Source organism: Erythrolamprus reginae, chromosome Z (assembly GCF_031021105.1).
Source record: "Erythrolamprus reginae isolate rEryReg1 chromosome Z, rEryReg1.hap1, whole genome shotgun sequence".
Taxonomy (NCBI): domain Eukaryota; kingdom Metazoa; phylum Chordata; class Lepidosauria; order Squamata; family Dipsadidae; genus Erythrolamprus; species Erythrolamprus reginae.
In genome coordinates, this window is record NC_091963.1 from 47,177,798 (window position 1) to 47,194,768 (window position 16,971).

The window sequence follows — 16,971 nt, forward strand, 5'->3', positions numbered from 1 at the left end:
TTTTATACAATGTTGTCTCAAACTGCAAATTAACATCTAGACTCTACAGTAAACAATGCAGGATGGCTGTTAAAAGTTGCAGTTAATTTGAGGACAGACCTTACAATTATTTGCACTCTGTATTTTATATGTTCTTTATTATTTGAGGTGATGATGATTGTTATTTTACCCATTGTGTCTTTCTTAGAAAACTGCATTTATTAAAAAAAAAGCTTTTAAATGACACTACTTTTTAATATACTCCAATTTGATTGCATTTCTGTATATTGGCACTACATATATAATTATATACAATTTCACCAATGCATTATTGAAAATTTAAATGCCAGATTTCGATCATGCTAAGAAATACTTAGGGAATTTCAAATGTGGGATTATTCCAAGCAACCAGACCCATTTGGAAATATTTTAATATATATGACAGGTCCTTAATTATAACAGCCATAATGAATCCTTATGTCCAAATGTGGAAATCTTGATGCTGGCTGTTTTTAAAACAAACACTTCAGCTGGACAGAAGGAAAATACCATACTCCATTTCATTGCAATGATCCTGAAAATTGAAGTGACGATTTTCTCACACAAGCAGAAGCTAGTAATTTGCCTAACTCTTTGTCTATTCATTTTGAACTATACTATTATTTGACAAATTCTAGAAAATCTGCCATTAATTTAGACTGATGGCCCAAAGAGAGAGCGTTAAGGAGCATTTAATAGACTTGAGAGTTTAATGAGTTTATTGTGGCATAGATTTTTGTAAGCAATAGCATAAAACAAGTATTCAGTTAATATCCTGGTATATAGAATTAATACAGTACTTTGCATTGGCATTCTTCAGTCTTGAAAGACCATGGTATCATGTTCTGGATTCCCCAGAGTACAGTACTATAACTAAAGATATTATAATACTACCCAAACACACCATATAATATTTTTGGGTGAATTTGATACAGTAAATGAAAGTGTATCTTACATTGGTGATACACAAACTTTATTTTATTAGAATAATCCTTACTTCAATAGAAGTATGTAGGTCATTATTGCATATCAAGCAGGACAGATCTGACTGACAATATAAATTAAAATGCAAGTGTGGGAGTTAATTATAGTTTTTATGGTTCCAAGCTGGCATGAGCTTTGTGTTTAAGCATATTCACTTTCTTTTCACCTTCAAGGCAAGGATTCCTGTTTCCTATTTTGTTTCTTTTCTTAAAAGCATTTAGCATTGTTTGAACAAAACACGTCTTGCTCCAGATGCTAAATATAAGGAAAGTTTGGATGAAATTCAGTGTGTGTGTATGTGTGTGTGTGTGTAATGTGGTGGTTTTCAGATTTGTTAGATCATTCAGATCATTCAGATTGGGACTGGTCATTCACAAATTATTCCTGGCCAACATGGGCAAACCTAGGCTGAGAGCCACCCCAAGTTGTATCTCAAATGTGTACTTTCAGTGGTTTGATCTGGGACTGGTTCTGATGCCTCCAAATAACTCGATTCCCCACATCTTTCATAAACTATGATTTATAAACTTGAGTGGCTGGTTTCATGCAACACACTGAAGTTGAAGTTCACATAGCATCAAGTTGTAAAGGTTGAGGAATACTGCATTAGATATTCTAGAAGTAAATAGTGAGGTAGCAAAGTTTGATGACTACACTAAATTGTTCTGCATAGTGAAAAGTGAAACTGATTGTCGGGAGTTCCAGAAAAAATTGTCAAAATTGAGTGAGTGGACAACAAAGTGGCATATTCATCTTAACCTAAACAAGTGCAAAGTTATGCATATTGGGGCAAAGAACCCCAATTATACCTACCAACTGATAGGGACCACGCTTTCTGAAACAACCCAAGAAAGGGATCTTGGGGTTTTGGTGGACAGCTCAATGAAGATGTCAACCCAGTGCACAGCAGCAGTAAAGAAAGCAAATTTCATGCTTGGCATGATTAGTAAAGGAATTTAAAATAGGTCGGCAAGTGTTTTATTGCCTCTGTACAAAATGATAGTGAGACCACACTTGCAGTGCTGTGCACAGTTCTGGTCACCGCACCTCAAGAAGGATATAATGGAACTGGAAAAGGTGCAAAAAAGGGCAACAAGAATGATCAAGGAAATGGAGCACCTCCATTATGAAACCAGGTTGCAACGCCTCAGTCTCTTCAGCCTTGAAAGTTGGCGTTTAAGAGGTGACTTAATCAAAGTGTATAAAATCATGCATGGGATAGAAAAGGTGGATAGAGAAAAATTATTTTCTCTATCATACAATATGAGGACAAGGGGGCACTCCCTAAAGCTCATAGGTAAGAAAGTGGGGGCAAATAAAGGGAAATATTTCTTCCGAGATGGTCATTTGTTTATGGAATTCACTTCCAGAAGAGGTAGTGCAGCTGTCAGCCTAGATAGCTTCAAGGCGGGATTAGACAGATTCATGGATACCAAGTGTATCGGTGGTTATTGAAACGGATGTCCATGTGCCACTATGTTGGTTGAGGCAGGCAGAATTCCCTTGAGTACCATTTGTTGGGGGTCAAGGGAAAGGGAGGGTTTTGCCTTCTCTTTCTGCTCAAGATTCCCTTGGTGGGCCACTGTGTGACACAGAATGCTGGACTCGATGGGCTTTGGCCTGATTCAGCATGGCTCTTATGTTCTTATTCTAAAGGTGCTTTCAAAACTAGACTTCCTTTGTTTTTCTGAAAGATATTTCATTTTCATCCAGAAAACTTGTTCAATTCTGACTGGATGGTAGAAATGGTAGGATTTATATTCAGTCAGAACCAAAGAAGCTTTTTGGATGAGAATTGAGACATCTTTGAGGAAAAGCAGAAAAAGTCCAGTTGCCTTTTGAAAAGGGAACTTTGGGACAACCAGGAGCTGGATAACTGAGAAACCAGGATTTTTTTCTCCACTCATAGTCAGATTTTTTTCTGCAAATCCATCTGGATATCACATTCCACTAAAACTTTTTATGTTTCTACATGAATGGATAAATAGGCAGACATAGCAAAAATGTAAGACCAAGCTTTTGACCTACACTGGAGGTTTGCACAACAATTAGCCTGTCCTTTATTTTAGGGCTAATCACAAGGTTGAAAATTCAGCCAATTTGAAACTAAGGGCTGAAATGTCACTTTCGAAACAGGGTTAAGAAGGTCACACAGCTGCAAATAATAATAGCTCGATGAAAATCAGATTCTGACTGCAGCCCAATTCAAGAATAACATTGGAACAAGAAGCAACCCTGTGTGACATTCTTAGCTATAGAGCCATGCACATTTTTGTGAATATTTTATTTTGCTGCTTGTTTTAATTTTCAAAATGAGCTTTCTTAAGTCTAATTATTTCACACCATTCCTTGATAGTGATAGTGCAATTGTAAATTTGTGTTTGTACTATCAAGAAGGAGGGTATGCAAAGCAAAGAGGAAAATCGGATTCAAAATTATTGCAAGGATGATCATTCTAACCAAGTAGTGGTTGCTTCCTTTGTCGTTGTTTTTTTTAGTGTTTCTTTGTGGTCTAGTGGGATTGTTCAAAAAGTATGCCTCTTCTGTTCTAATTAACCAAAATCAAATTTAAAATTTGTCCAGATGTTTATTAAGCATAAATGCTGCTGAAGAATTATTCTCTCCCATCTCCCTCCCTCTCTTTCTACTTATAGAAAAATAGTTTCCTATTTCAATTGAAGTGTCAATGGACACCTTCATGTTGTAACTTTGACTTCCTAGTCTGTTTTATAGTCTTTGAATCTTCTAGCGGCCTCCTACCGAATTATTAAAGAGGTTTCCCCCTTTTAGGTTGGTTAGCCTAGCTTGGTTAGATTCTACTGGCCACATAACCCATCCCTTAATTACTGTGTTGTAATAGCCTCTGTCAAATTCTATATTTTCTTTTATATTGATTTTTAACAAATGTGCCCATCAAGGTAGCACATAAATAGCTAACAGATTCCCACATTAGGGAATTAAGGTAGCAGATAAATACCTCAATGAAATTCAACAGAATTTGGTACATTTTGCTATAGGACTGTTATTAATTTTTACTTGTATATTTAAATATATTCCAGTATATTCAAATCTACTCATGTGCTTTAACTGCCATTGGATTAAATATGTATGAGAGACACATCAGATGAAAAATATCAGAGCTAATTTGTGAAGCAAAATGCTTTCCCCACACCTTTCCAGAAAATGTTTGAATTTAGTAAATTTAGTAAATTCAGTTTAGCCCAGAAGTTTAGAGCACCTCGCTGACATAAATTAATCTTTGAAAATAAAAGCTGAGTAAACTTGCTTGAACCAGGTTTAAACATTATCAAGAAATCTTGGGACTAAAGATGTTGCAAAAGGAGACTGGGGAAAAAACTTATGTATTTTGACTAAGAAAATTACTTGGAAGTATCTATATAATCCCTATAGTCAAGCTCATTTAGATAAAATATTTCCCTTTTCCATTATATTAAACTTGACTTCAAAGCAGTTGTATGTTTTAGCATATTTTTACCACATTATTTTAATATGAAGGATATGGTTGGAAAGGTGGTTCAGGCTACAATAGTGTGGTCACCTTCATCAAACAAAATCACATATGCATTATTTCTGAAATTTACTTACTTACTTACTTACTTATTTACTTACTTACTTACTTACTTACTTACTTACTTACTTACTTACTTACTTACTTACTTACTTATTGATTGGATTTGTATGCCGCCCCTCTCCGGAGACTCAGGGCGGCTAACAACAGTAATAAACAATGTACAATAATAATCCAATAAAATGATTAAAAAATCCATTAATATAAAAAACCAAACATACATACCACACATGAAATTGTAAATGTTGGCTTAATGTTGTCCTAATGATTTTTATTATCTGGGTTCCCTTTATTTGTATTGATTTATACTGAAACAAATGTGTTGGATAATGTGAAATGTCATTATTTTCAATATCATTTTCTTGTAGATCAGTCACCGTGACCCAAGAAGGAAGAACATTTAATCCTTTGCTAAAGTTCTTAGCCTGGAGTAACAAACTCATCTGTACTGTAATCATATTAAGAGGTAAACAAACCATCATACCAGTTTAAGACATATGATTAAATGGTATATCATAGCCACCCACTGTGACCTGATAAACTCAAATTTTCTCACAACAGTAGCAAAAACTTAAAAATAGAAAGAGATTGTGCTTATTTAAACATTGCAGTTCTAAAAATAATAGGTCCAGTACAATTTAATTGTAGCAAGCATGATTTTATTTATTATCTACTTAGAATGTCATAATGTCATCTTTCTTTAAAAAAAGATTTATTTCTATACCTAAAAAGTATAGAAATGATAAAAAAATATGTTTTAAAAATCATATAACAATAAGACAGTAAAGCTTTAAAAAAACCAGTAAATATTATTTAATAATTTTAAAGGGCAAATTAACATTGTTATATGATAGAGTTTCTGAAAAGATAAAGTATAGACTGTTGCATTCCAAAGAGAGATTTGAGCAATGTTTAAGAGCTTTTTCTTTTTACCTAATGATAAACTCAATTTTGGAAATTCTCTGATAGGTCTGTCTACACGGGCCCATTAGAAGACAGGGAGCCATGTTCTAAGTCACAGAAAGATCTAAAAGAGCATCTACAATTAATAAATCTCAGAGAGAATAAAATGCTTTCAGATAGGCATAATGATGTACAGATATGGAAAAATAAACACCAAAAATAATGCATGCTACTTTTGACAGCTACTGAAGAGTAGATATGCAATGGTTATGAAAACCATTACCTGACCTAAGCAATCTCCAAAGAAAATGTCTATAATGTTTTGATAACCCAAATGACACCTTATAAAAGTGTTTCTCAAACTCAGTAATTTTAAGATTTGTTGGTTTAAATGTCCCACATGCTTGTTGGGGAATTCTGGGAATTGAAATCCATACATGTTAAAGTTGCTAAGGTTGGAAAATCCTGCCTAAGAACATATGGTATTCTTTCCTTGGTTGTATCTGATAGACAGTGGCAAGACCTGGAAAACAGGAAAGCATTTTAATATCTCCATACTATGGCAAACCAATTGGAGAACTGCTCTAATGGAACTATAAATTCCTCATCCACATGCATTTGGTGCACAAAACATCTGTATTATAATAATGCAGAAAATGATTTTATCCTATCTGATTTTATCTTATCTGAATTGAATGCAATAGTGGTGTACACTTTTTATTATTATTATTTTATTATTATTTATTAGATTTGTATGCTGCCCCTCTCTGTAGACTCGGGGCGGCTCACAGCAATGATAAAAACAATATACAATGACAAATCTAATAGTTTATTTAGTCCTTGGTTCTAGGTTCCATGATCATGACTTTAAAAAAAAAAATAATGTCTTTACTATATACCAAATAAAATGGAATACAACCTTTAAAAAAAAACTACCATGGAATTTATTTATTTATTTATTTATTTATTTATTTATTCATTCATTCATTCATTCATTCATTCATTCATTCAATTTTTATGCCGCCCTTCTCCTTAGACTCAGGGCGGCTTACAACATCTTAGCAATAGCGCTTTTTAACAGAGCCAGCATATTGCCCCACAATCTGGGTCCTCATTTTACCCACCTCGGAAGGATGGAAGGCTGAGTCAATCTTGAGCCAGTGATGAGATTTGAACCACTGACCTTCAGATGTACAGTCAGCTTCAGTGACTTGCAGTACAGTACTCTACTTGCTGCGCCACCCTGGCTCGCATGCCTTTGGATAAAAAAACAATTCAGTGTCGTTTCTCTCCCTCTAATCATTTTTTTTTAAAAATACACTATTAGTTTCATCAGCTGTGGTGGCACAGTGGTATACTTTAGGCTACTTCTGCTCACTGCATGCCACCAGCAATTTGGTGGTTTGAATTTCACTGGCTCAAGGTTGAATCAGCCTTCCATCCTTCCGAGGTCGGTAAAACGAGACCTAGATTGTTGGGGGCAATAGGCTGACTTTATATAACTGCCTATAGAGACTGTAAAGTACTGTGACAGAGTATATAAGGCTAAGTGCTATTGCTTAGACCATAAGCTTCTTCCTGAAAAGATAAAAAATATGGGATAGACAGCATCACCACCGGCTGACCACCCACACTCAACATGTAATCCTCAATGGAGTTATATCTGCATGGAGAAAAGCATTCTTGTGGGGTACTCAAAGGTTTGGTCTGAAGTCTAGGACTAGGGGACAGGATTGTCTGTCAATATTTGATGACCTGTCACAATCCCTCAGTGCCGGGTGAAAACCTCAGATGATCCTTGAAGCCCTTGAGCGCAGGACAAGAACTAATGGACGGGAACTAATCAAAGAGAGAACCAACCTAGAACTAAGGAAAATGTTCTGATACTGAGAACAATTAATCAGTGGAATGGCATTCCTCCAAAAGCTGTGGGTGTTTCACCACTGGAGAGTTTTAGGACTTTGGACAACCATTTGTCTAGAATGGCATGGGGTGTCTGCTTGAGCACTGGCTTGGACTTCAAGACCCCCAAGGTCCTTACAATTCTATTATTATCTTTAAAAAATACTCACCATAGCTCTGGTGTTACTTTCAGTAAGAATATAACCTGTTGCTCCTCTTTGTTATTTACCCTGTAATTAAAAAAAAAATGTTTTTCTGCCTAAAATGGAGGAAATGGGTTTTTTTAACCAACAATTTCCCTTTTTCTTAAATAGTGTTAATAGAGGAAAATACTATTGAAACAGTGACAGAGTCTTCCTCGAACACCATCTTCTTCTTCTGCAACTGAAGAATGTAAGCAAGTCAGCTTGGTTCCCTCTCTTGATAAATGTAAAATGTAAGTTTCTCAAAGCTTCTTAATAAAACACATTCTAAAAGGTGAATGAAATGAGAAGCATCCATTTTGCACAAGCTGTTCCATTTGATACAAACATGTTTTTGTCATGCTTTCTCCAAATATATTTTTTTGTAAATCCTTTCTAATTGGTAAATTTGCATTGAAATTTTTAGAAAACATAGGTATTGGTGTCAATTGTATTTCAGTTATTAATTAAAGTTTTTTTTTAAAAAAAATGAGTTGGAAAAAAATGAGTTGCAACGTTAAAATGCAAACTTAAATGCAAACATATCCAACTTGCATTTCTTGAATGTACCTAAGCTATTGCAATATTTATTTTAGCTTCCAACCACAGTAACCAGGTGGTTGAAATTTATAATGTATTACATCTGCAGAAATCAGATCAGGAAGGCTGGCCTATATTTTCCATATCTGCTAAAGCTATGGACAGCTATATTTATGTTTTTTTAATTCCCCCTTTTTCTTTTAATGTGTAGATTTATGAAGAATCAAAAATGAATTTGGAACAAGAGAGACCTTTTATCTGCAGTGCCCCAGGCTGTTCACAGGTGAATTAAACCTGTAAGAATATAGCTGTAGTAGAGTTCACCATGTTAACATCTCTCTATCATAATTTCAAATTTTATTATATCATTTTAAAGTGCTCTTTCCCCTTGCAACTTCATGCCATAAAACACAAATTCATAATCAATATGGCTATTCTGCTTAGTATCAATGAACATGCCTCATAGCAACTTACATACCGAACCAAGCTATACCCAGAAGAAACATTTATTCATTAAAATGTTTTATTACATTAATGCAATCTCAGTTTTAAGATTGAATAGACCATATGGGTTTAATCAAGGGTTTTTAACTGTTTTGCTTTTTTAATCATTGGATTTGTATTTTGTATTCCTGTTGTGAGCCGCTCCAAGTCTTTGGAGAGGGATGGCATACAAATCTAAATAATAATAATAATAATAATAATAATAATAATAATAATAATAATGGTTAAAGAATAATTATCATGAAGGAAATATCTAAAAAACAGAACATTCGATGATGCTTTTTAGGATGAATAATCATCCTTTTCTGACTGGAAGAATTAAAACCAGATAATTCCTATTTCCTATGTAGCATTGCTTTGTTCCCTGACATCTCAACTTCTAAAAAAATAATAATCCCAGAATATGTTTATAAAGGTATAATCTCATATGCATGAAGTAATATTGAATAATTGGATGTGCAAAGAACTTGAAAAGACTGTCATGTTAAGGACATAATCCCAGCCTTTAAACCCTTGTGCACTTTAAACTCTTGGGACAAACATTTAGGCTTTTGCTGCACTCCTTTCTGAGCACACAAATAATTTAATAATTGCTCAGCTTCAACTGATCTGCTATAAGAAAAACCACCTTTGAACACTTCATATAGATCCATTAATTATTGCCTCAGCCATTGGCAGACATTTTCTCAGCGGGTAATAATCTCAATAGATAATTTTCAAATATGTTCATAAGATTGTATATCCCAAAATGTATTAAGTGATGGCAAAGAGGGAGACAAAAAAGCAAAAGCCACAGAGACTAACAAAATGAAAAAAATTCTTTGGAAAATGTATGATTTATTTATTTATTATAATTTCTACTTCACTTAAGTAACTCTGGCTGGTTTCCCACAGCTATACATGAAATATTTTTTTAATAGCATATTTTTTGGAGTATAAGACGCACCAGAGTATAAGGCACACCTTAGTTTTTGGGGAGGAAAATAGAGAAAGAATCTGCTTACTAGATATTCATCTGGCTAGCATTCTTAGTCTGCTCAGCTTCAGCAAATTCTTTTACCCCCTGGTTAGGGCTTTTAAAAAACCTTATTCAGAGAGAGTAACAATGAAAGAGCTTGCAAGCCAGTAAGACCTGGGAAAATCATTAGCACCTGGTTAGGGCTGAAAAGAAACATTAGGTGCAAGTAGAGTAATGAAAAAAAACTCCAAAGATTTAGGGCGTGGAAAACATTCTTCGCAAAGAGTAACAATGAAAAAGTTTGCAAGCTGGTAAGAGCTGGGAACATTGTTGGCACCTGGTGACGGCTGGAAAGAAACATTTGGAGCAAGTTAGAGCAATGAAAAAACCTCTGCAAAGACTTAGGGCTTGGAAAACATTCTTCGCAAAGAGTAACAATGAAAGAACCTGCAAGCTAAGAGTTGGGAAGATTGTTAGTTAGAGCTGCAAAAAAAAAAAAGCTTGGAAAAAAAGCTACATTCAGAGTATAAGACAAATCTGAATGTTCAGCCTCTTTTAGGGAGGGACATAAGAACCTAAGAAGAGCCATGCTGAATCAGGCCAAAGCCCATCAAATCCAGCATTCTGTGTCATACAGTGGCCCACCAATTGTCCTTGGGGATCTTGAGCAGAAAGAGAAGGCAAGACCCTCCCTTTCCCCTGACCACCAACAATGGTACTCAAGGGAATAATTCCTGCCTCAACCAACATAGAGGCGGCACATGGACATCCGTTTCAATAACCACCGATACACTTGGCATCCATGAATCTGTCTAATCCTGCCTTGAAGCTATCAAGGCTGACAGCTGTCATGACCTCTTCTGAATTCCATAAACCAACAACCTTCTGAGTGAAGAAATATTTCCCTTGATTTGTCCTCACTTTCTTACCTATGGGCTTTAGGGAGTGCCCCCTTGTTCTAGTATTGTGTGATACAGAAAATAATTTTTCTCTACCCACCTTTTCTATCCCATGCATGATTTTATACACTTCAGTCAAGTCACCCCTTAAATGCCATCTTTCAAGGCTGAAGAGACCAAGGCCTGGTATCATAAAGGAGGTGCTCCATAAGGTGTGCCTTATACTCCAAAAAATAGGGTAGTAATATTTAAGTAACAGGAAAGCTTTGAGTCACAGTTGCTTCTATTATTTAATTCCACTCATTACTCACATTCCTTATTTGCCTTTTTAATGCTTGGAATATTAAAATTAAAAAATCAATTTCCAGCCCTTATTTCAGAAGCTGAAACTTTTTGTTGTCTATACCCAACAGCGTTTTCCAACAGAGGACCATCTGATGATCCATAGTCACAAACATGAAATGACTTTGAAGTTTCCTTCACTAAAAACAGACAACATGTTATCAGGTGAGAAGATAGTTGTAAGAAAGTTATTTAGTTGCCAATTTTGCTGTAATAAGGATGAATGTGATAATTCTGAGGCTATCGAATTCTGTGCTAATTAAACAAATATAATAGTTCCATTGCTTTACTTTATGCCATGAGTTAGTTCAGATTTTCTGATGCATGTACAGCAGGGCTGTCAAACTCACAGTCTGCAGCCCAGATAGATCATGCCCTGGCCACACCAATATCCGATTTAGCGAAGGGGAAAAAATTATACATCATACGATGACACCTTGACAATGCATGTTTGACACCCCTCATGTACAGGAAGCTGAGCTCAAAAAAGTTGAGCATGGCATTTGACAAAGTAGACCATAATCTACTACTAGATAAAGTAGAAAAATGTGGGATGGACAACACCACCAACAGATGGATTCAAAACTGGCAAACCAACCACAATCAACATGTAGTGCTCAATAGAACTGCATCTACATGGAGGGATGTATGCAGTGGAGTACCCCAAGGTTCTGTTTTAGGCCCAGTACTCTTCAACATCTACCTCAATGACTTGGACGAGGGGATAGATGGGGAACTCATCAAATTTGCAGATGACACCAAACTGGTAGGAATAGCTAACACTCCAGAAGATAGGTGCAAAATGTAGAAGGATCTTGATAAATTTGAACATTGGCGCTATTTAACAAAATGAAATTCAGTGGTGAAAAGAGTAAGGTTCTACATTTAGGCAAGAAAAACAAAATGCACGGGTACAGTATATGCTCAATAATAGTAACTGTGAGAGGTATCTTGGAATCCTAGTGGACAACCATTTAAATATGAGCCAGCAGTGTGCAGCAGCTGCCAAAAAAGCCAGCACTTTTCTAGTCTGCATTAACAAAGTGATAGAATCAAAATAACATGAAGTATTAATACCACTTTATAAGGCCTTGGTAAGCTCACACTTGGAATATTGCATTCAGTTTTGGTTGCCACGATGCAAAAAGGATGTTGAGACTCTAGAAAAACTGTAGAGAAGAACGACAAAGATGATTAGGGGACTGGAGGCTAAAATATATAAAGAATGGTTGCAGGAAATGGGTATGTCTAGTTTAATGAAAAGAATGACCAGGGAGACATGATAGCAGTGGGCCAATATCCCAGGGATTGCTACAAATAAGAGGGAGTCAACCTATTCTCCAAAGTACCTGAGGGTAGAACAAGAATCAATGAGTGGAAACTAAACAAGGAGAGACGTAACTTAGAACTAAGGAAAAATTTCCTGACAGAACAATTAACCAGTGAAACAGCTTGCCTCCAGAAGTTGTGAATATTCCAACACTGGAGATTTTTAAGATGTTGGATAACCACTTGTATTAAGTAGTGTAGGGTTTCCTGCCTAAGCAATGGGTTGGACTGGAAGACTTCCAAGATCCCTTCCAACTCTGTTGTTGTTGTTGTTGTTGTTGTTGTTGTTGTTGTTGTTGTTGTTTAGACAGACACAATAAGTCTCCAAATGGCTTAAAATTATAAGTCCAAGATTCATTTGTATAAATTAGTCATACGTTATTTGGTTGCTTATACTTTGTTGGTGATGTTTGTCACTGCAACACATGGCCAACAAACAAACAATTTCCCAAATGTCTGGATTATTAAAAACCTTCACAGGCCAAACTGTGAAAGAAATGTGTTTGTCCTTGCATTGTAGAATCAGATGTCTTTATGGTTTGAGATTGGGCAACAGTGATGTGGAAGATGCAAGTTAAAGCAAGTCATAATATCATGAAAAGAGAAATGCTGCTTTTATATTAATAAGGCTACTTTGATACTAAAAGTTGTTACTTTTAACTATGCAAAATAGAAGGAAATCTTCATACTAGTGCAGTGAGGGCAAACCTTTTTTTTGGTTTGGGTGCTCACCCGTTCCTATAATGTAATGCTCTCCCCATGCATGCACATTACCATCCACCACTCCACACATGTGTACAACCCCCTTGCACTGCCCCTCCCTGCAAGCGCACGAGTCTCACTGAAGCCTCTGGACTTCTGATAGTTCCATTGGACTGGTTTTTTCAGGAAAGCCTCCTGATAGATTTCAGCCTGGGGATGGCGTTTCTCCCCTTTTCTAAGAGGTCTGTAAGGGGCATGCATAAGTGCACCTTTGTGCCTACCGTTCCTGTCTTAATGTGTTTTTATTTTTTTCTATCTCTGCTTTATCCTTATATTATGTTAAACTACAATACAATACTATATTTGCATGACAAATTAAATAAATAAATAAATAAATAAATAAATAAACAACACTGAAAACATGTTTTTCACAACATATATTAGATCTGTAGTTGTTCAGCTAAAGAAAGAGGGGGGAGGGAAGGGAAGAAAGGCAGAAGGGAAAGAAGGCGGGAGGGAGGGATGGAGAGAGAGAGAGAAAGAGAGAGAGAGATCTTTCTATTCCATTTTCCCCACCTTCATTATAGCCTATAGGTACAACATGCTGAAACTTTAACAACTTTTAAAATTCCTGTTAACTCCATGCATATTAAATAATCTTTTCAGCTTTTAAAAAACAAACACACGAATGTACCTAGCTCAGTTGTTTACTTATCTATATTATAAGCACTACCACTTTCTTAATGAGAACAATATTACAATTTGGGAAATATCTTTTCTGGAAACAATCAAATTAATACAAAGCATTGATGTATATCAGCATGCTTCATCAGGTGAGAGTTTACAAAAAGTGAGGGATGTGAAAGCCACAAACAGTCAGTAAATTAAAATGTAGCCGTACACTCCTGGAGTTTTTCAGAGATTACACTTGACTATAGGGAGGTTAGCTGGGACCATATGTTACAATGGGATCACTGAACCAATTCTTACTACTGTGGACATTAACTAGCTGGTTGTTTGGATTTGTTTTGAGAACTGCTTGGGGCTGGATTATGTTTGCCACTGATCATTTCTGATTTAGAAGACTGATCACCCTCAAAGTAGAGTGGTACATAAGAGAAACAGAATATCCTGGAGTTCATCAGAATGTTCTATTTCTGGAATAGTAATTTGACATACAACTTGGATTTTGTTCTTGCAACAATTCATCCAAAGCAAAGGAAGCCAAACTACATATTACAAGATTGGCTCCCGGGAGTTGAGTCATAATGTTCATCACTTTTAGACAATCACTGAAGGAAACACAGTAAGTAAATTGCCAAAATGCCATAGGTAAACACATCAAAAAGGAGAAAAGTAATTGTGAGAAGAATAATGTCTTAATGCATTTATCCCACAGGGCACCTGCTCTATTAGAACTTAATGAGGTAGTTTCCATTTATTTTAAGTATCACAATAAACAATAAGGTTGAGTTAACCTATTACTATTAGATGCAGATAAAGAATATAAAAAGCAACTGTCCATCCATTTTGGATAGTTACAACTCTACTCTCTGTATTGGTAATAAGAGAATTTGGAACAGATTAAACAGATACACAAAAACAATATTTTAAAATATTTTAAAATATATACACATATTTAAAATGTTTAAAATATGTACAAAATATTTCAAATGTTGCATATTTTATAAACCCACATTTTAATTTTTGAATTTCTAAAAAAACGCTCATTTTTTTTATCACAGGGACTAATCACCAGTTTTTTAAAATGCAATTCTTGGTGCTTTAAATACAACAAAGCAGAAGTTCATGCTGATACATTTGATAATTTTAGACTTTGCTTTAATCTAAAACCTTTACATTAAAGATAATTGAACTGTTGAATGGAAATGAGATTAGGAGAATATTTGCAAAACATTTGACATAGGCGAATTAGCTGGAGGTTATTTTTTCAGAATTGTCTCCAAGTTCATTTATAATCTTGGAAGTTAAGCATGAAGCAAGCCATGCTGAGTGATCACTAAGTTTAGCCTGGAGTATTGAATTAGATCCAGAGTGGGTTGGGCCTATTCACATCTTAGATCTAAGAATCATAATCGGTGCAAAGGAAGACTGGGATTTTAATGTCTCAATCTCCTGCAGCAATGAGATCTTTTTATTTTTTGTAGATTAAATGTTAAATTTGATGTCAATGAAAATAGCAGATATAAGAACAAAATGAACACAAACTTATATTACTCCTCTATAGACACAATTTGTCCAGCCCATTTTTCTCAAAGAAACAGGCTTACATTTGTCTCCTATATTCAAAAAGGTGTTCTAAGCAGGGAATTGTCTAAATGGTGTGATCGTAAGATCTCTAAGGTTTCCCCCAAATGCTCTAAACTCAGGGATACGCAAAATCTTTTTTTCTTTTTCCAGCTTATATTAAAAAAATAATATTAACTTGCCACCAATAATTATGGTAGAAGCAGTGAGTATAAAATTCAATTTTAATATAGTAAATTCAATATAATAAATATTGTTGCTTATAACTCAACAAAAACAAAAGAGTCCTCCATAATTTTTAAAACTGGAAAAAGCTCCTGGGAGAATGCCGAGCCGGCAATTTACCGCCGGCCGGATTTGCTGTGGTGCCGGGGAAATGTGGTCCCCAGCGCAGCCACCATTTTGTTGGCCAGGATCTTGCGATATTTTGTGAGATCCTGGCCAGGCCTGTCATTGGCTCGTGGCCAGCTAGCCCTTTATAAAGGGTTGCGCTGGCTCGGGGCTTCCCTTTTGCCCCGATGGCAAGCAGGCGAACACCCTCCCTCCCTATCTTTCAGTGTGCTACAGGGATCATCCTTAGGGGGCTGAATAGGAATTTTTGGCGGTCTCGGCATTTTACCTGCAACCGTTTTTTCACCTATTCCACACTGCAGTGCGGGATGGATGGTTAGGGGGTGTTTTGTTATTTGATTAGGTTCTAATTTGGTCATTGGGTTGACAGGTTAGGGGCAGAAATTGGGAGGTGCTAGCAACTGCGTGTTCTCCATTGGGCATCTTTGGGGATATTGGCAAACTCTCTCCAAGGGCTCATGGTGGCTTTTAAACAAACCTGAGCAATTGGGGAGAAGTTGCCTCTGGGTCTCGCCCATTTCAATTGCCTTTCAGGGATTGGATGGTGAGACCTCCCACATGCGTTGCATGGCTTGGATCCAGGTGAGGGCGTGGTCGCCTTCACCTCGATCATCATGGAACTACGCCCTGAGTTGCCCAGGAAGTTTTTGTTATGTCATTTCCACCCCAAATGTTCTTAGTTGACCTCTGCGGGTCCCATTTTAGTTTTGAATTAAACAAGTTTATTTAATTAATAAAAATGACCCAGTTTAAATCCAGCTCTGTGTCCACGTTGTTATTCCGCTCCCGCTGCAAAGACGTTTAGGAAGCATTTGTCTAGAGTAGACAATACTTTATCAATGTATTTGATATAGCCTGACACAAGGATGGGGGATCTGATTTTCTATATGTTTCTTGGCCCAGAATGAAGAATGATGAAGTTTGTAGTCCAAAAGCATCAGCAGGGCTACAGATTCCACACCCTGTTTTAGTTCAACAGCAATTCGTTGCCCTGCTTTTTAGTCTTTTTTACATTTTTATTTCAGTAATTCATTTTTCTTCTGATAGAGAGATATGAGGGAAAAACTGTTTCCTCAAATATAAGTAATCCCTCAGGAAATCTAGATTCCTTAAAATTAAGTGTTTTATTCTGAGATTTCTTAATGAAATTTGGAGATGATATATGAGAGGGAGAGGCTTTCCCCTTCAGACATACTCTCCTTTTAGACATTTATCTCTCTTTTCTTCCTTATTTTTGGCAAAGTTGTTTCAAATCATTTGCATCTGAGAAGAATCATTGCCCTTTAGCAAATTCAGGTGCAGTATTTTAAAACGAACATAAATTCCCCCTTCCTTCCCCACCCATGCCTTTACAATAGGTATTATCTTCTTCTTTCACTCATTCCATTCATACATGTTATAATCAGTTACTTTTAGAAATTTCTAAAAGAAAAATAAACATAAAGAAACCAATGCTCCAAGTGATCAAAAATCATCCAGAAAATCCCTTATTTGCCACAC

At 35.9% G+C, this 16,971-nt stretch overlaps 1 protein-coding gene across 5 annotated transcripts in view; it reads left to right on the top strand.

The window, feature by feature from the left end:
- Positions 1 to 16,971, top strand: part of CREB5 (cAMP responsive element binding protein 5) — a 311,336-nt gene that overhangs the window by 71,813 nt on the left and 222,552 nt on the right. For 4 of the 5 annotated variants that reach the window (XM_070729315.1, XM_070729319.1, XM_070729318.1 and 1 more), the window contains exons 2-5: positions 4,960 to 5,057; positions 7,711 to 7,832; positions 8,330 to 8,401; positions 10,893 to 10,986. In XM_070729315.1, the coding sequence (XP_070585416.1) occupies positions 8,348 to 8,401; positions 10,893 to 10,986 (148 nt within the window). In that variant the 5' untranslated portion in view covers positions 4,960 to 5,057; positions 7,711 to 7,832; positions 8,330 to 8,347. The remainder of the gene's footprint in view (positions 1 to 4,959; positions 5,058 to 7,710; positions 7,833 to 8,329; positions 8,402 to 10,892; positions 10,987 to 16,971) is intronic. The other variant, XM_070729317.1, reaches the window with a different exon arrangement.